Source organism: Mixophyes fleayi, chromosome 5 (assembly GCF_038048845.1).
Source record: "Mixophyes fleayi isolate aMixFle1 chromosome 5, aMixFle1.hap1, whole genome shotgun sequence".
In the NCBI taxonomy this organism is placed as follows: domain Eukaryota; kingdom Metazoa; phylum Chordata; class Amphibia; order Anura; family Limnodynastidae; genus Mixophyes; species Mixophyes fleayi.
The window spans coordinates 241321762-241341736 of NC_134406.1; the positions used below are offsets into that span (position 1 = coordinate 241321762).

Consider the following 19975-nt stretch of genomic DNA (forward strand, 5'->3'; position numbering starts at 1 on the left):
TTTGTTTTGTCTGTAAGTACTGTGCAGCGGGGTTAACAGCTGTTGGGATTGTTTATACAAAGCCATAACCCTTATTGAATAGAGGTTTACTTTCCTTCTGGTAACTACAGTATTACGGGCTAAAAAGATGCGTGCAGTATTTAGCGACCCAAAGGTATATAACGACTAGCTATCTTCAGATGGGTGCACAGGTTAGCAAGGGAAAGGGATTTACTCCAAATGCATATTAGGCTGTAGGGAAGGGAAGAAGTCACAGGTGGGTCTCCCAGAAATAGTCAAAAGGGCAGGATTTTCCCCTGACGGTACTTTAGATCCAGAACAATGGCGAAGGTTTATGACTAACAACAAGGTGGGGATAGCCAAAGAAGGAATTGATATGTGTGGAACTCTCAGTACTACTGACAGTGCAGTGTAAGGGCAGAAACCAAGGACCTTTTCCTTGGAATCCACATACTCGTTACTGAAGCTTATCCTTATGAAGATATACAGCACAATGGACAATCCCTTCTATTGTGAAATAACTGACACATAACACTTGCCGAGTGCACTGTGTATTTTCTCCCCTATCCGTGCAGTGTGAAAGAAATTTTGAAGAAAGATTCTGTATTTTGTTATCTGACAATGTATGTAAATCTGATAAAATATGTCCGGAGTGCTGAGGGATAACATGTTGAAGCTAACTTGTATTTAGTCTAATGCTGGGACTTGTAGTTCCACAGCAGTAGGGTGGAAGATATCAGCTAATTTTTCTTTCTCTGTATGTGAGTTTTGTCTTCCGTCTTACTGCGTGTGAGGGAGATCCGTTATAAGTTCACACTGTTTGTTCTCTGTCTTATAGCGCTCTGTAAGGGAGAGGTGTGATTTAGTTTAAATCACAATGTTTGTCTGTCTTGTCCGTTTTTAAAAGATACATGTTTTAAGGTTTAAAAAGTTGTACATTTGTAAATATAATGTAGATTGTGTCAGAAGAAAACTGGCTGAGGTCCAACAAGCCATTTCTGTATTTGAACAAAATAATTTTGTTCCTGAAGTTGAGAAAAATAGCTTTCTCTTTAATGAAGTTGTGAATTGTGGGAGTGAGCTTTTATATGCAGATATTGCAAGCGGTTTTAATCTGTGTGAAAAATGGCACTGATGAATGGTCTCAGAAATAAGGAGGGTTTGATATGCCTTTTAAGAAACGTTACGAGATAAAATGCCGTCTGAGTGAGACTTGCTTAAATGAGCATATTTGTACTTTCAACATGGAAAGCACAGAATCTGGAAATATATGTGAATATTTGGTGACTGGGGATTTTGTTGAGAAAATGTTGAGTGATTTGCAGATACAATGTGTGGTGTCTAACGAGAGTACTCTGATTTATGAGAGGAGCAGTATTGCTTTTAAAATGGCTGAATGCTTAGAAAGTTTTCCGAGGGCTGTTGGTGAGGAATGTTTCTTCCTGGATTTCAATGGAGTCATTCAAGGAGGCTGTACTAGACGATGATGACAAAGGAGTGGCTTTGAATGCCCAGGTCACGTCACTTTGACATTCCCTGTTTGTGAGATTAGGGACTGCCCCTTTAAGGAAATCATTTTTTTTTTCATGGCATGGAACGCATGGCATCACAGTTAAGCTACAGAGAGAAACTTTTAAACAAGTGCCTTATTAGCAGCTGTTCACTGCACAAAAATGTTTACTGGTTACCTGATAACGGTGTACTGATACTGACGAGCATGATAATTACTGTAATTCCTAGTGAATAAATGTTAATCTCTATGCAAAAGTATTTTTTCTTCACAGAAGCTCTCCAGCTACAAAGACCCTTTAGGCAATCCAGATTGCATTGATCTAACTTCCAATGAATAGAAGTTTGCAATATGTTTTGGTCTACAGCCACAACAGTATAAACTAATGAAGAATTTAAATAACGTAGACTCTGCTGAGTGTGTTTTTAAAGAGAAAAGGAGAAATGGACTAATATAGTTGAATATGAAATAGTGTTTGGGTTTGGTTTTTGTTTTTGTTTTTTTTGTTTTGTTTTTTATTTTCAAACCAAATTTTATATAAGATGGTTTGAAAGAAAGTAATGCAATGTAATGTCAAATTATGGTAGATAACAAAAGGTTTTTATTTTTATCCTCATAATAGTTTGGAGTCAATCAGTGTTGTAAAGACATTCACTGTCCTTATTTACTGTGCTATAATCATTATATACTGTAAATACCTCTTTATATGATGGGTGTGGCTATGCATTGATGGGAATTCAATGTTTGTACATAAATTAAAAAAACTTTAAGACTTTATGAGCTATTATTTGCGGTCCTGCAATAGCATTTCTGGATGATAGCAAGCCATTTATACTCTCATCTGAGCAGAACCAAATGTTTAATCAATTTTAATCTGAAGTAACTTCAGCGCCAGTATTGACTTTGCCAGATTATGACAAGCCTTTCACATTATTTTGTTATGAAGTCAGTGCACATGCACAAGGAGTACTGACACAGAGACATGGTCGCAAGCTAAGGTCACTTGCATACTACTCTGCACAATTAGACCCAGTCATACGAGCAGCACCTACTTCTGTTAAAAGCAGTGGCTGCAGCGGCCATAGTGTTTGGAAAAAGTACAGATATTGTGCTAGGGCACCCAGTAACCTTAATGGTGCCACATGCGGTAACAGAAATTTTAAATCAAGCACAAACAAAACACTTCTCAGCAGCCAGACTTACCAAATATGAAGTAGCACTGCTAACTCCCTGTAACGTTACACTTAAGCGGTGCATAATGTTGAATCCTGTTGCCTTATTGCAGCAAATTTCAAGAGATGGGAGAAGTACCTGTATATATCGGGGTTTCCCTAGGGATTTGGGGAAATCCCAGATTGAACAGGAAGAGAAAATGTAAACACAAAATTTTTCTGAATATGATTGTGTAGAACTAATGAGACAAGGATGTTTGGATTTATCTGACATTAAAGATACACCGCTACCAAATGCAGACATCTAACGCTACCACATAGATGGTGTTTCTTATACAGGGTGTGCTGTAACCCCACACACAGAAATAGTGATTCAACAGACTCTATCGAGTCCCGTCAGAGCAAGAAGCTGAATTAAAGACCCTGACACTTGCATGCATATATGCAAAAGGACAAAGAGTAAATATTTATACTGATTCAAGTTATGCGTTTGTAAGTGCGTATGATTATGGCCCTATATAGAAAAGTAGGGACTTTATGGGTTCAGCAAGCAAACCAGTCAACATGCTGAACATACCAGAGCACTGTTCACTGCATTTCAGATGCCTCCAAATTGTCAGTGATTGAAGGTGAAGGCATAGACAGAGACACTTCCCCCGAAGCTAAGGAAAATAGACTGGTAGACCAGGCCGCACGAGAAGCCACCATAGCCCCAGTACCCCAAGGGGAGTCTATATACATGGTGACTGCTGACCCCAAGGTTGACCATACCACACTCCAACTTATGCAGAGATAAGCAACAGAGAATGAGAAAAAGACTTGGGCAAAACATGGAGCACTATAAGTGCAAGGAAAGTGGTGTAAAGGTCAGCATTTGTGTCTGCCAAAAGCACTTTATCCCATTATGGCCAATAAAGCACATGGTAAAGTGCATCTGGGGAAAGATGCTATGGTTGTACTCACTAACAGGTTATGGATAGCAGCAGGGTTTGCCCAAGCAGCACAGGCGTTAGTGGCAGGATGCCTAATCTGTGCACAGAATAACCAGGGTAAGTCTGTCCCAACTCCATGTAAAAGCACAGCCCAGACACAGTATCCCTATAAGAGGATACAGATAGACTCAAATGCTCGGGCTTTGTGAATGTGCTAGTCTGTGTCGACTTCTTTAGTCACTGGCTGGAGGCATAGCTGTATAGGAAAGCAAATGCTAAAGCAGTAGCCAAGAAAATTAGGAGTGAGGTAATCTGCAGATATGGGGTACAAGAGGTCATTGACAGTGATAGAGGGACACACTTTATGGGGCAAGGATTCGAGGAACTGTTAAAAGACATGGGAATCATATCTGCCCATCACACCCCTTACAGACCCCAAAGTTCAGGATGTGTGGAGCGCCTTAATGGTACTCTGAAATTGAAAATTACAGAAAATAATGGCAAAAATCAAGAAACCGTGGCCAGCATGTTTACCTATAGCTTTGTTTAGTGTAAGAACTGTACCAAGTAAAATCAGTAAGTTATCTCCGTATAAGATTCTGTTTGGTGCAATACCTAAGACAGGCTGTTATTATCCACAGCAATTACAACATAAACATGGAGATTTGACTGGGTATATGCAATCTTTAACTAACCATTGAAATCACTTGCATGTTTTAGCCCTTGCTTCGCTTCCAGAACCGAGACTCCTGGGCAGGGCCGTCATCAGAATTCGTGGGGCCCAGTACAATGAAGCAGACAGGGCCCCCCGATGACCCCCCCCGATGAACCAGGGCCATCTTTCCGACTGGGCATGATGGGCAGGTGCCTGGGGGCCCAGGTGGAAAGGGGGCCCAGGGCAATGAAAAAAAAAATCCTGTAGAAAAAAAGTGAAAAAAAAACCTTACCTTTTGTGGTCACGATCCGGCTCCCTCCCTGTTCCTCTCTTCCATGAAGGGGGTCAGAAAGGTAAGTTAAGGAGGGCCCTAATATATATATATATATATATATATATATATTTATATATATATATATACAATCACTTTTTTTTTTACATAAACTATATTTTATATATATATATATATATATATATATATATATATATATTCACTTTTTACACACACAATACAAATGCGTTCCAAAAGCCGAACCTCCTGTTCGTGGAACGCACATGCGTTCCACTGCGGAAGTTAAGGTTGAAGGTACAGTCACGGCTCTGCCCACTGTCCTTCAGTCCCGGCGTCTTAGATGCTGTCTTCAGCCAGGCTGTCACAGTGACAGCCAGGCTGAAGATAGCTGGCCCCCTGTGTGGGCCCGGTACAAGGGTACCCCCTGTACCCCCCTGATGGCGGCCCTGCTCCTGGGTGCACACATCACACTGCAAGAAGACGCTGCTCACACTAGACGTTGCATCATGATCAAATATATCCTTTTCATGAGTTATGTGACTAAAGCTATGGCAGCCACTCCAGGGTTATTACAAAATGATGTGGAAAATTGTACGAGAGAGGGTTATGTACATCAAGAACTCAGAAAAAGAAACTTAACCATGTGTAAGTGGAATATTACTGATCTCTCAGACATAGGGAAAAATGTGAAAACAGGAGCAGATGTCAGTAAAATAGTCCATATGCAGGCTGACTGGATGCCCATAGTTTTCAATCCCTTGATGAAGAATATACAATGGAATAAGGAATTTTTACAGCTATATAACAAAACAATTCTGGTAAAAAACAGAAACGCAAGTATGTAAGTTTATAGTTATGCCTATGATCCTACAGGATGGCAATCAGTGGACACCAGAGTTTAAGGGGCATTACATAGATGGAAAGAATAAGACAGATAATTTAGATCTCTGTCATAATACAGACATGGGACCTGTGTACCCTCAACAAACTGCAGTATTTGAACCATGTTTATTGCAGCATAACACCAGTGTTTGCGTACTGGCATTACACCCAAGAGTATGACACATTAATAGAGGTAGCCCCGCAAATGATCTGCTTGATTAAATATGATGAAGTAATAATACAAGCTCAGGGGCGCACGCAGGATTGACAGGGGGGCCCCTGACCCGAAAATGCGCAGCAGCTCCATTTCGGGTCAGGTGCTGTATACAATACAGCACCGCCACGGACACTTCTTTGACAGCGCCGTGGCTGCTGTATAGGACAGTGCCGCTATGGTGGCCACTTAGTTAGAGCGGGGGGGGGGTTTCTGGAGACTCAAAAACCCCCCCTGCGTGCGCCACTGCAAGCTTACAGGCTGACCTACCCATTTTCAGGATGTTTAACATAACACATCTGCAGTGGGAAAGGAAGTTGTTAATATTCTATAAGGATAAAATGTCACAGGTAGACAAAATGTTTAAATACAATAGTTTAAAAACATTGGTGGGATGTGTTCACGGGATCATCCCCCTCAATGACTAATATAATTAACCTGTTAGTACATCCACTAGTTAATATCATTGTAATATTAACCATGTTGATAGGATGGAATGCATACATGTCATGTACCTTCAGGAGAGATATACAGAGATTGCAGAAAAGACATGAGGAAAGAATGCTTTTGCAATAATGCTTCAATCTAACAAAGAATTGTAAACCCTTAAAGGAATAACAGATATCCAGAAAGGACAGAACTCTGATCACAACACTTTCCCTACCTGGGATGGAAGTCAATCTTAAAGAGAAATGTGTTTGTTGAAACAATTGTACTCTACTTTCCCCTAAGAAGGTCGTGAATAGACTACAGTGATGGATGTGTGTCAACGGTTATTACCCTCTGCCTGGAAAGATGACAAGCATCACCTCGTAGGGACATAGCCTTTAGAATCATCACCCTAGTCTGTTTGCTTGATTCCTGTTAGGAAGGATTTTTGTAAAATAATGATTAAAAGTGGGGACTGTGAGAGTATACAAAATGAAAATGACATATCCATATAAGTAATCATTATGTTATAGTTTTAAAAGAAATTAGTAGATATTGTACTCAGAGTGAGAAAAGAAAAAGATTGAAGCTTTGAAAAAATGGTGCAAAAGATGTTCTCAGAGAATATGGACAAGCCAAGGATGGACAGCTGAATGTTCTATGAAAAGTAACATTAAGACTGGTGGCAGAATGCCTGAGAAGTTAAAAACATAAGAAAGATTTGTTTAAAACTTACAAATTGCACAATACGCATAATGTATCATCAGCTTGTTGTTTTCATAATTTACTGTTTTCTAATTGGTTGCTACGCTTCTATACCCCTAAAACTTCTAATTGGTTGTTAAGCTTCTATACCCCTAAAAACTGTTATGTATAATTATATGAGTTATTTCTGCAGTAAAAATAGTTTGAGTTTGGAAACCAGACACTTGTGTGGTCCCTTATCCTGTGCTTCGATCGATCGTCACTATAGATATTTGACTAACTGCTGACTGACTTATTCAATTACAGGTGGTTATTCTGCTAACATAGGTAAAGAAACCCAACAGTACGACCAACCAAATGAGGCGACAATCGTCTATTTGGGCAGACTTTCGACCATCGTGTCACTGCACACACTGACCCGACTTTCAAACGAGCGGTCGTATGTCGGCTGGTTGAGCCGATTATTGGACAAAAACCCTGCAGTGTGTACCTAGCTTAATCAGGCAGAGTTTGAATGACAGCTTTACAGACCTGCTGTGCAGAAATTCACTGCGTGTTCAGGTGGACCCATGATGTCAGAGTAACGCAAATGCTTGCAGATTCAACCTTTTGACCTATATGAGATCCCTTTATGACACTGAAAATTTTAGGCAGACGATCTGTTTATTATGGAGTGGGTAGGCAATACTTTAGTCTTTAACAGAACGTCAGTGGAATGTCAGGGTAAGTTTGATCAGTGTATTTTACCTCCATGGTTTATATCTGAAATGTTATTTATAGTAAATTCAGTGCAACAGTAAAAAATATTTCCTCAATTCCATGATTTAATAAATAAATCGGTTAGGAAAAAGTGTAGTGTGGAGCTCCACTTCTAGAGATTAACATGTGATAAAGAGCAAGGGCCCCTGGGCTGTGGGAGTCTGGGTAATGAATGATGCTTTCTGTTTTGCCCATAAGTTAAATACTGACTGTTTTTTCATGTAGCACACAACTATCAACTTTAAATTTCAGTGTACAAATAAGCTATCAAGTATTTGTGTGCGACATGAGAAAACAGTCAATATTTAACTTATGTGCAAAACAGAAAACTAGTTTGCACCCCTTGCATTGTAACATGGCTTTGTCCAGAAGACTGAAATAAGATACCTCTTTATTTAAGATCCTTAATGAATCAGGCCAGATGTGAGGACAAAGGATAGTTGCGAGTCAAGGATTACACCTAGGCAGTGAGCTTGCGGGGTGGGAATATGGTCATGTTGTTAACAGAAATAGAAATGTCAGGCAGGAAGCTTCTATTGTTGGGTGGGATTCCATTGTTATTTCTGTTTTCTGCGGTATGAGGAGGCTTGGAAGAGTTAGACAGTAGGAAGGTTAAAGAATTGTTAGTAAGCGAGTATCTAATAAGGTGATGATCCGAGAGGGGGAAAGGAGCGTTAAGGAAATTAGAAACTGAGCATATTCTAAAGTAAACAAGATCAAGACAGTGGCCGTCCTGGTGAGTAACGGATTCAATCCACTGGGAGAGGTCAAGTGAGGAGGTTAGAGAGAGTAGTGTTGAAGCAGCATTGGAACGTGGATTAGCAATAGGGATGTTGAAATCACCCATGATGATGGTGGAGATGTCAGAAGATAAGTAGTGAGGGAGCCATGCAGAGAAATTGTTGGTGGGGTCAGGGGGCAATAGATCACAGCAACACGCATAGAAAATGGGTTAAAAATCCTAACAGCATGAACTTCAACAAAAGTTGTAATTGTGAGTGATGGGACATTTGGTAGAACTGTGAATGTGCACTGTGGGGAGCGAAGTAGCCCCCCCCCCCTTGTCTGCCTCCAGGACTGGGGGTGTGGGTGAGGCAGTGTCTGATTGTGTGAGCCATGTTTCTGTTACTGCCATACAGTTGAGGTTGTATAAGAGGAAGAGATTGAGTATGGAGGTAAGTTTGTTACAAACAGAGCCTGCATTCCAAAGGTCACATTTAAAGGACTTTGGAAGAGAGGGGAGACAGGTGATGCATTTGAGGTTTGCTAGATTTCTGCAGCGTTCAGATATATGTGTGTGGGAGCAGTGTGGGGGACCAGGATTAGGTGATATATCACCAGCCAATAGCAGCAGGGAGGAAGAAAGATAGTAAAGATGATTGTAAGATGTGTCCTTTTAGTTTCTGGCGATAGGGTGAGGCTGTTAAAACTATTGAATTTAAAAAGGACAATAGTGTTAACTAGAGGAGAGTGAAGTAATGAAGGGGCCTTGTGGACAGAGGTGTAAAAAGTTGTAAACAGTCATAAGTTTCATTTGCGTTCAGACATGAATTGCATGAAATCGCGTTAATTGACATAAGGGGGTAAATGTATCAATGTCCGGATTCTTCAACTCCGGCGAGATCGGCGTCTTCAGCGCTTAAATTTAAAGCGGCGCTGCCTTGTAAAGGGAAGTTTCCCTTTAGAAGGCAGCGCCGCTTTAAATTTAAGCGCTGAAGACGCCGATCTCGCCGGAGTTGAAGAATCCGGACATTGATACATTTACCCCCTGGTCTATTTCTGACCATGCGCAGAGCTGTTTCACACAAGAGACAGATTGTTTTTTTAATTCCAACGTAACAAAGTACTGACTTCCCTCCAACCCAACAAAAAAATACATATTTATGCGTCTGCTTATCTCACCTTTACAACCATTCACATGGGGCCATTGGTTCATTTGTAACCATAGCCCTATCTGTGTGGAGTTTGTATGTTTCCCCCCATCGGTTAGTGTGGATTTCCTCCCGATGCTCCTGATTCCTCCCACAACTCAAAACATACTGGTAGTTTAATTGTCTACTGGCAAAATAAACCCTAATGCCGGGTTTCCCAAACCCAGTCCTCATGGCTCCCCAACAGTGCAGGTTTTCCATATCTCCTTGCTGGAGCACAGGTGTATTCATTACTGACTGACACATTGTAACAGATCCACAGGTGGTCCTAATTATGTCACATGTGATCCGGAAAACCTGCACTGTTGGGGAGCCCTGAGGACTGGGTTTGGGAAACCCTGCCCTAATGTATTTGTGTCATGGAAAATAGAGAATGTAAGCTCCAATGGGGCATGGACTTTTGTCAATGATTAAATATTCTCTGTAATATCCTGGATAATATAATGGTGCTTTATAAGTAAGAACTAATAATCCCAGCTTCATTCATACATTTAGCTTTAGAGTCAGATGGCTAATTTTATGAATGAAGACTGTAGTATGCTGATTACTTTCATGAATGGTTATACTAGTCAGCCAATAAGAGGCATGTGGAAAATATCCTTCATTTCTGATTGGTGGCTTGTTAAGAAAAGTCTAGGGGGTATATTTTCTAAACTACGGGTTTGAAAAAGTGGAGATGTTGCCTATAGCAACCAATCAGATTATTGCTGTCATTCTGTTAAACACACTAAATAAATGAATGTGTGATTGGTTGCTATAGGCAACATATCCACTTTTTCAAACCTGCAGTTTAGTAAATATACCCCTAGGAGACTCTTGGTTTTGGTTTACTTAGTTCCACACTTGGGTGCCTGTGTGGGGGTAGTTTTTTATAACTTTTTTTTTTTAAAGGGGAAAAAAACATAAATGAACTCACCCCACACTTTTCCCAATATAACTACATCCCATATCTTATTTAAGTACACAAATTTGGTATCCAACTACTTTGAAAAATCAGCTAAAGTGTGTGTAAAATTTTTGTGAAAATAAATTTGTCAGCATTTAAAAAGAAGTGTATTGTTTTTACCTTTTTTTTTTGCCTGGAATGTTGACCCTCCCTTTTCTTTTTTCTGTGCCCCTTTCCCTCGAAAAATGTGTTGAAAAACTCTCAATACAATATAAATATAATAAAAAATATTTTGTAAACAAAATATTTATTTTCATTTGTTCCACAAATCAGCTCAATCTGTAACATTTGCTTGCAAGAAATGCAAAAGTTATTTTGGTGCACCTTAAAAATGTGGGCAGCACGGTGGCTTAGTGGTTAGCACTTCTGCCTCACAGCGCTTGGGTCATGAGTTCCCAACCATGGTCTTATCTGTGTGGAGTTTGTATGTTCTCCGCGTGTTTGCGTGGGTTTACTGGTAGATTAATTGGCTGCTATCAAAATTTACCCTAATCTCTCTCTCTCTCTGTATGTTAGGGAATTTAGACTGTAAGCTCCAATGGGGCAGGGACTGATGTGAGTGAGTTTTCTGTACAGCGCTGCGGAATTAGTGGCGCTATATAAATTACTGCAACCCCTATGGCACTGTAGGACATTGACCCCATTACCTTCTTATTACATCATTGGTGGGAGATAGAGTTATGTAACAATTTCCCAATATACTGGGACTGTGACATTATCATTAGCTTGTACCAATATGAATAAGCACAACGTGCTTTACCTGTAGTTGCCAATATTTTAAAAAAATCCAGGGACACAATGTATTAGGTGCTTGATACAAGGTACAGGCAGACATAACTTCTCAGTATGCAGGAAAGGAGATTTAAAATCAGTATACAGGAGACACTACCACAAATCCACATAATTAAGACAACAACAAAATGATAACAGAAAATAAGGGCAACAGCCTGAGACAAATCTCCAGTGTCAAATCTCATGCCTGGGGCTACACATGAAAGATAGGCACAGTTGGAAACTAAAGGTAAATGTTCAAAGTCTGAAATTCAAATGAGGGAGGAGAAAGGTTACAGGACTGATATTTGTTTTTAGTTATTAAGGGGTATATTTACTAAAGTGTGAGTCTGAGAAAGTGGACATGTTGTCTATAGCAACCAATCAGATTCTAGCTATCATTTATTTAGTACATGCTACAAAATGACAGCTAGAATCTGATTGGTTGCTATAGGCAACATCTCCACTTTTTCAAACCCGCTATTTAGTAAATATACCCCTAAGGGTCACATACAAACTGTGAACAATTCCAGTGCTCTGTTAGCCTGATACTGGCCTTTTAAAATAGATTAACAGTAGGGCTCAGTAAAAATTCCATATTATTCCAATAGCATTTTAGCATTTAGTGTTCTTAATCAAGAATTATATGGACTGGCATATTAAATTAGATACATGTTGCAAGTTTCAAATGATATTGTGTTTGGGGTTGTCCTTTTTTAAATCCTACCATGCATAGATTACTTCCCTACTGACTTTAACTATCAATTAGTACGTTATTATTATACTTATTATGACACTCAAAATTATAGTTGTGTCACATTTTATAAAATATTGACAAATAACTACAAATGAATGTGATTAGAGGCAATTAGAAGTAAGAGATAAACATTAGACTAGCTCCATGTGGATGTATCTGAACATAATCTCAATTACAATTCTAAACTGTCAAAGACTAATTAATTGTGTGTTTCTATTAGAGGAAAATAACAACAATGCTGTTAGCTTCAATGTTGATAATTAAAAGGCCGTAACACCTAGCTATCATTGTCTTCATAGTAATAGGATTTATGCAAATCAAATAGTAATATACCCTATTAAATAGGAAATATCTTTGCTATATTTTCCTTTATGAGTTCAGGAAACAAATAGCAATTATGCCCCAAGAACCTATTTTCTAAACATGTTGAGTTGGCTAATAGAGATCTGCCAAGCTGTCTGTCCAGCCATAGATTTCCACTAACCAGTTACTACATTGGGTTCAATTGAGGGCTGGGACATGTTAGCGCCTCACGCCCCCATCCCCCATTGTATCTCTCCTAATTGCTTAAAGGAATCTGCTAGAACTGCATTAGGTAGGGAGGTTACATTCCAAAATACTGCAAGAGTTCAGAGTAGCAGTCCTGTGATATTTAAGGGTTTTGAAGTCATCTCTTCCTAAAAGGATTCGCAGGCGCAGCAATGGCGCCGAACAAGGTATAAGGGAGGATGGTCGCTAGACGGCCCAATTCAAGTGGCATTAAGAAAGGGGGAGGCAGACAACAAAGTCCGTCTTATTTTGTTACACCTGAGGAGTGCAGGTAGCCACTCAGGGAAAGAAGGGGGCGAGAGGAGGCAGGACAAGGTGCAGGTAGTTAAAGGAGAGGGGGAAGGAAGTTTATTATACATAGTTTTTCAGTCTTGCAAGGACTCTGAACAACCCTGTGGACCTCCAAGGATTTTATATTAACAGAGGAAGACCAGGACGCTCTGAGGCATCAGCCCTGGGACTGGTAAATATGAATTCATAAATTCAAAAGAAAGATAGTGAAATTTTAAATGATGAACTCATTAATTTTATTTTCCTTAAGTTAACATTGTGTGTCTTTTTAATGCTACAAACATTAAAATAAGTAACATAAGAAAACTATGAAGTGTGAACTAAAGTATAGTTAGTGGAATTATATTGCACTCAGATATGTCTAGATAGCAATTGTTAAGCAGAGATGTCTGGGTTAGGATACTTGCAAGTTAATGTATGTAAGAAAATAATACTATCTAAGGTGGGGCAAGGCAGAGGCACAATTGCTTGATTCAAGGACGTAATTTGAACTTTGTTTTTTATGAGACAATGTTTACATTTATTTACTTCATGCATAAACCAGCATGCTAATGGCACAAACAATTAGTCACCCCCTTTCCCAGACATTCTTTTGTTTGACATGATTAGTTTAGGAGACAGGGAGTGAAGTTATATTAATTAGACTTATTGAAAAGCAGCTAGAGAAATTGAAGGAGGAACTGACACAAAGCAATTCCGCTAATTATGATGGACTTTTAGATTAAGTACATAATTCACTTCGCCAGGCCAAAAGTTATCAACATCTTGAAATTGGATCATTACGTTTTGGCAACTCTGCCTGATCCTAGGTTTAAGAGCTATGTCTTTTCTTTCTTTCCAACTGACCCAGATCTCAAGAGATGCAATGAGCTCCTGGTCAGCAAGCTGACAGCTCAAGTGGTAAATGACACAGTGACGTCTCCTCCTTCAGTTTCTCTGGAAATTGCTGCTAGGAAAAAACTTAGCTTTCCCAAGACACCCAGTGGTGATGCAGATGAGGGTGTGCGAAAGTACTGAGCCGGCTCGGATCTGCTAATTTTGGGGGTGTTCGGTTCTCGGGGAACCAAGCCTGAGCATCTCTAGAGTGCACACTATAGCACACAACCCCTATCTATATGGCAGCAGCTAGTTGGAGTATGTGTACATTACAGCTGATGTGTGTGAAGGCTGCTGCAGTAGATCCACATGCCTCCCTGACCCCCAATCCTGCCTATATGAGATTTATTTCTACACCAAAAAGTATGGGTCACACACCTACTGTATATATGTATGGGCACTGTCTGGACTAACATAATGTGCGGGGCATTACTGGTATATATTAGGGCACTGTCTGAGCTGATGTACTGTGCATTTTTACTCATAATTATTATCTATTTATTTTATGAAGCCAGTTTGTTCTTTGGTAGATGACAGAGTAATGTGTTAGTCTAGCTAAAACATATCATTTTAAATCATACTTGATTACTTTTCTGGAATGTCTGGGAAAGTCCCCTCCAATGGCTGTTTCTAACATCCCTCAGGGTCAACTCAGTCTAAACCCAGAAAGCGATTGGCACATTTAGATGCCCTCTAAGCTACCAAAACCTCAATCATATGCCTTTCCCTGTGCCAGCCATCTCCTACTGTGCTGTTTACCCAGTGCTAAGGAAGCCATGATGTGAAGTATTGTGCAAGTAGCTGTGAGAGGCTTGGAGAAAGTGTATCACTCCTGCAGAACTGCTCAGTATCCTTCGGCATCAGGCATAATGCCCAAGGCAAAAATAATAATTATTAATAATAATAATAATGCATTCACCGGCAGAATGAGAGGAACATCATTTACTCACAATGCCTTGAAACTATAGGGTTCATTTTATTTCTAAATTCATGTAACAACCACTTTGGCATTGTTATTCACACCTCCCAGTGACTAAATGGGTGGCCAGACACTAGAGGATACACACCAGTAATGTTTGCTTAGCAACTTAAGGCTGGTATGAGGAAATCAGAACCTGCGGGGAGATAGTGTCAGCCAGGGAACCAGGACAAAGGGCAGGAGGACCTGGGAACTTCTTTGTAATTTGGGGAGCTGGTCCTGCTGCCACGAGGGGTCAGAGTACAACATCACAGTAGGAATACCAGTGACATGGGGCAGATTTGAGGGATAAATTACCTCAGAATGTGGCAGGATGATAGAAAGAAGAGGCAGCATACAGAGGGGGATGAGAGAGAAACATGTAAAGTGATAATACCCCCGCAGAGAAGGGGTGAAAAATATTATCCCCGCAGAGGAGGTGTGGGAGATAATACCCCCGATGAGGAGGAGTGAGAGATATAACCCCCACAGAGGATGGGAGCGATTTTACCCCCACAGAGGTTGGGTGAAAGATATTACCCCCGCAGAGGAGGGGCGAGAGATATTACTCCCACAGAGGTGGGGTGAGAGATAATACCTTTGCAGATGAGGGGTGAGAGATATTCCCCCTTAGAGGAGGGGAGAGAGATATTTCCACCGCACAGAGGTGCGGTGAGTGAACACTGCTGTGACAGAAGAATATGACAGAAGAATGAGAGCTAAAAAGTCACCATTTTAAATGTGATTGCCCCATTAATATTCTGTTGATGTAGTCATTAAGAACTGTGCAGGAGGAGACAGGAGATGTATAAAGGAACTGTACATATTTACTTTATCACTGCAACAGTTTAGGAATGTGCTGGAGTGAAGAAGGAGTGTAAATAAAGAGTTTATTTTGCAATCTAGAGATGTTCTGGCGCCCAAATTATTGAGACATCTGATTGCACTGCACTACCCAGTTACATGACCCGTGTCCCAACATCTTCACAGACACTCTAAAAAGATAACCTGCATGTCCAGGGACGCTCTGGTCATCTACATCCACGCCAGGAGCTAGCCAGGGCTTAGAAGGAGGTGCACGGCCCAAACTGTGCACCTCAACACTACACACAGTGCCAAGGGGTTACATATGATATTTGGTATCTGCTGCGCTGCACTCACATTTCATGTCAGGTTTCCCATGACGAGTCCCTTTAAATGGTCTGTCAATCATTTAACACATTACCGGCATGCCACATTATTAACCTGTCTCTGTGAGTGAAATGGTTATTTCAGTTATTTCATTTGCATGTAAATAGTGCTGAAAGGCAATATATGTTACATAGTGTAGCACTAATTAGCAAAAGATAAGACAGGCATAATGGCACTTTTAGAATGATTAACATCAGTAAGGACCTGAGTACTGAGTAATAACTCGGTTCATGACTAGATGTTCTATTTACAGCGAAACTGAGATCACTGAGTGCAAGGAATATTCAAACAAGAGATGAAGAGCCATAAAGTACAAACCGTGTAACACAGTGTAACAATGGCTTATAAATGAGTATGGTTCCTTCTCTTTCACATTTACACCTACTACAGTGTGCACTGATGAAACCTAAAGTATTAGTATATGATGATCCTGCAATACTTTTGTGTATTTGGATTTAAGTATATTTATTTTCATATAGTGCTATCATTTGTCAGCAAAACCATCCAATCTTTACATTGGCATGTCATGGGTGACAATTCAAGCACAGTATAATAAACATTAAGACAGTGATTGCTATTTGTTAACATTGCTCAAATGTTGCAAATCTAACACCATAGCAACCAATCAGATGTTTGCATTACAAAGATATAAGCATACTTGCCCACTCTCCCAGCATGTCCGAGAAACTCCTGAATTCCGGGTATGTCTCCCAAACTCCCAGGAGAGCAGGGCATTTTCACTTTGCGTGGAATTGTGTCGTTTTGGCCCTGTTCCCAGCAGCAAAATTAAACATTTGCATTTTATTATAAGCAAAGAATGGGTACACATACAGGACATCAGTTACGGAGAGCGTTGCAAATCACCTTGGGTGACTCCACTCCCTTCCACCCCCCATTCAGGTGCTCGTACCCCTCCTTGTCTTTAGCCGGCACTTACTGTGAGAGCCGCGCAGGGAAAATAAAAACTCTGAATGAGTTACATTATGTTCTCCCTTATTATCCTGGCACCCTAGATGAACCTCTAGGTTTGCTTAGTATAGCACTGGCCGTGACATCTGCTCTCCATTCTCAAGAGACATCTCCACAAGCTAGAAGTGAGCACTGATGTGCAAGGAGGTGAAAAACCGCCAGATGCGCAGTGTGCAAAAGTGTAGTTAGCACATTAAAAAACCAACCTCCTCTTTATTTACTTTGGGCCTGATTCATTAAGGATCTTAACTGAAGAAACTTATTATTTAAGTCTCCTGGACAAAACAATGTTACAATGCAAGGGGTGCAAATTAGTATTCTGTTTTGCACATACGTTAAATACTGACTGTTTTTTCATGTAGCACACAAATACTTGAGAGCTTATTTGTACACTGAAATTTAAAGTTGATATTTCTGTGCTACACGAAAAAACAGTCAGTATTTAACTTATGTGCAAAACAGAAAACGAATTTGCACCCCTTGCATTGTAACATGGTTTTGTCCAGGAGACTGAAATAAGAAGTTTCTTCAGTTAAGATCCTTAATGAATCAGGCCCTTTATCTTTATCTTCCTAAAATAATATTCAGTTTAGCCTCATTCATATTCATGTAAGTGAGAGATGTAGGAACTGTCTTTATTACATGCGCTTTTCCACCAATATGCAACATGGAAGCACAGAACGGGTAACATTAAATGTATAGGATGAAACCTGAAGAACACCAGCTCTGAGGTGATGCAAATCTAAATTACAGCATGGAACACCCCTAAAAATGCACCTATCTCTTTATCTAATTTCAATACACTCACTCTGCAAAAGGAAATCTCATTTCTCTACTGTCCATAAATTGAACCCCACTGGTCTGCCAACACCATACTTTGCCACGTCTCCCTCTGCCAATGCAAATTTCTGTTCCTCCACAAACTACACCATCCGGCTCTGTAAACCCATGTGCCACAGCGCAAACCTAGGCGTACTTGGGAAGATCGTGGCTCATGGCAGGGCCAAATCTGGTTTCTACACTGCACAACAGACGGTTTGCACTTCATATGTACATAACAACCTCACAGAACAGTAGGGGACTGATTCATTACCAAATGCAAAACGAGCACAATGTGCATTTGTTTTAAAACACACCTGCACCAAATCACGTACCTTAGAGATGCTCAGAGCTTGAATCGGATGCCGTTTCGTGCGCCCTTACTGTACATTAATGCATCTGCCCGTTTCCTTCCCTTTTTCTCCCCTGAAATTGCATTCTGCAGAGTGTCCTTTGTGCTTGAAGACATATTGAACATTGTTGCGTTCTAAGGCATACGGTCGAGTCCTGGGCATACGCAGAGTAATTGGGCGCATTATACGCAAGTTACGCTCCTTAATGAATGAAGCCCTAAATGTGTATGGTTTGTCTTTAACTGTATCCTCAATTAACATTGATTTATACATGAATTGGCCAACATGTCAGTAAACATTTACATTATACAGCAAACACATACCTATGACGTAATTTAGAACATTCCATCCACCAAAAGCAAACATGCCCTGGTAAAATGCTTCTCCGATCTGTGACACATTAGGAACGTTTCCCTCAAAAGCCCTGTGAAAGTTAAATGTGTTGCCCATGGCCAAATGAACAATTCCACTTACAACAATGGCACTGAGGGCAAGCATTTTGAGCACTGTAAAAATGTTTTGCACTAAAATGATCCATTTTGTGCTTAAGCAGTTGATAATCCCTACAGTCAAAATAACACCAATAGCTGTGGCCTTTTTGATTGCTCCCGGAGAAGGGCACCCTGGGAAAAACGGTTGGATAACGTATTCAGCAAACATTAGGGATTGTACGGTTGTTGCGGCAGGTCTAAGGAACACAATGAAGGTCCATAAGAAAATAAATGCAGGGATGGGGCCTAAACCCTTTTTGATGTAAAAATATTCCCCTCCAGATGATGGAAAAGTAGTTCCCAGTTCTGCATAACACAGCGCTCCAGCCATCGATATTATGCCACATGCAGCCCATATTACCAGAGCCACCCCGACATTTAGCTGTGAACAGAGAAGAACAGCTCCAGGAGAGATAAAAATCCCAGAGCCCAGGATGACATTGATGATGAAGCTAACTCCACTGAAATATCCAATGGTCCTTTTCAGAATGACTCTCTCCTCTGCTGAATTCAGCTGTGCGTCCATTGTAACTTACATTGGACTGCTCAGATTCTTTTTTTTCCCTTTATATAACTGTTTCAAACTTGTTTATTTTGGAATGTTAAATCAATGTTTTTGCCAGAAGAGTGAATTTCAAACCCCGTAACACTAACTGACTCTTTGTACTTTGCTCTTTTCATCATAGTTATTGGGATTAGGTGTGAAGTGCTGCTGATTTTCATATTTTCATTTAAATTCATTTGATTGTAATAATTTAAAAGCTTTAGTATTTGCTTGACTTGTAGGGCCTGAGTCATTAAGGAGAGCAAAGCAAAAAAAAAAGAGTAAGTTTGCTCCTGGAAAAACCATGTTACAATGCAAGGGGTGCAAATTAGTTTATTATTTTGCACATAAGTAAAATACTGGCTGTTTTTTTTTCATGTAGCACACAAATATTTGATACCTTTATTTTTACACTGAAATTTTAAGTTGATCTAGGACATGCCCTACCCCAACTATGAACATTTTAAATTTACCTCCCTCTCCAATGCAACATGGTTTTCCCCAGGTGCAAAGTTACTCCTTTTTTAAGCTTTGCTCTCCTTAATGACTCAGGCCCGTAGAGTGCTTCTTGAAGGAAGTAGGAAGTAATTATATGAAGAAAAATAAAATAGGAACTAAATAAGACTTTACACTAATTTTGGTGTGGACGTACTCAGTATAATCTGAACACCAGTTTATGTTAATGCATAGAAATAAAGACGAATTATGAACTTTGGGGTCTATATGCTGAGACAAATATGGAAGAATGAGTGGTGCATTTCCACTCTTGGCTGCATATATACATCTGCTAGGTCACATTCCATGGTTGTCTGCCGGAAGATGTGCCGGGAGGAAGAGCTGGGGCAGAACTAGAATGTGTCCATATAGAAGTATAAAGTCAAGCAGAGCTCCATATCTAGTGTAAAAGAAATTATGATCTTTTTAATTAAGCAATATATAGCTTTCATAGAAATAGTTAATGTAGAAGCCAACTAGTTAA

The 19975-nt window shown here is 40.0% G+C and overlaps 1 protein-coding gene across 1 annotated transcript in view; it reads right to left on the reverse strand.

Annotated features, from left to right (window-relative positions):
• Positions 1-18977, reverse strand: part of LOC142157864 (b(0,+)-type amino acid transporter 1-like) — a 53207-nt gene extending 34230 nt beyond the window's left edge. The window contains exon 1 of the mRNA XM_075211392.1: positions 18285-18977. Coding sequence (XP_075067493.1) covers positions 18285-18783 — 499 coding nt within the window. The 5' untranslated portion in view covers positions 18784-18977. The remainder of the gene's footprint in view (positions 1-18284) is intronic.
• Positions 18978-19975: the final 998 nt, after the last annotated feature.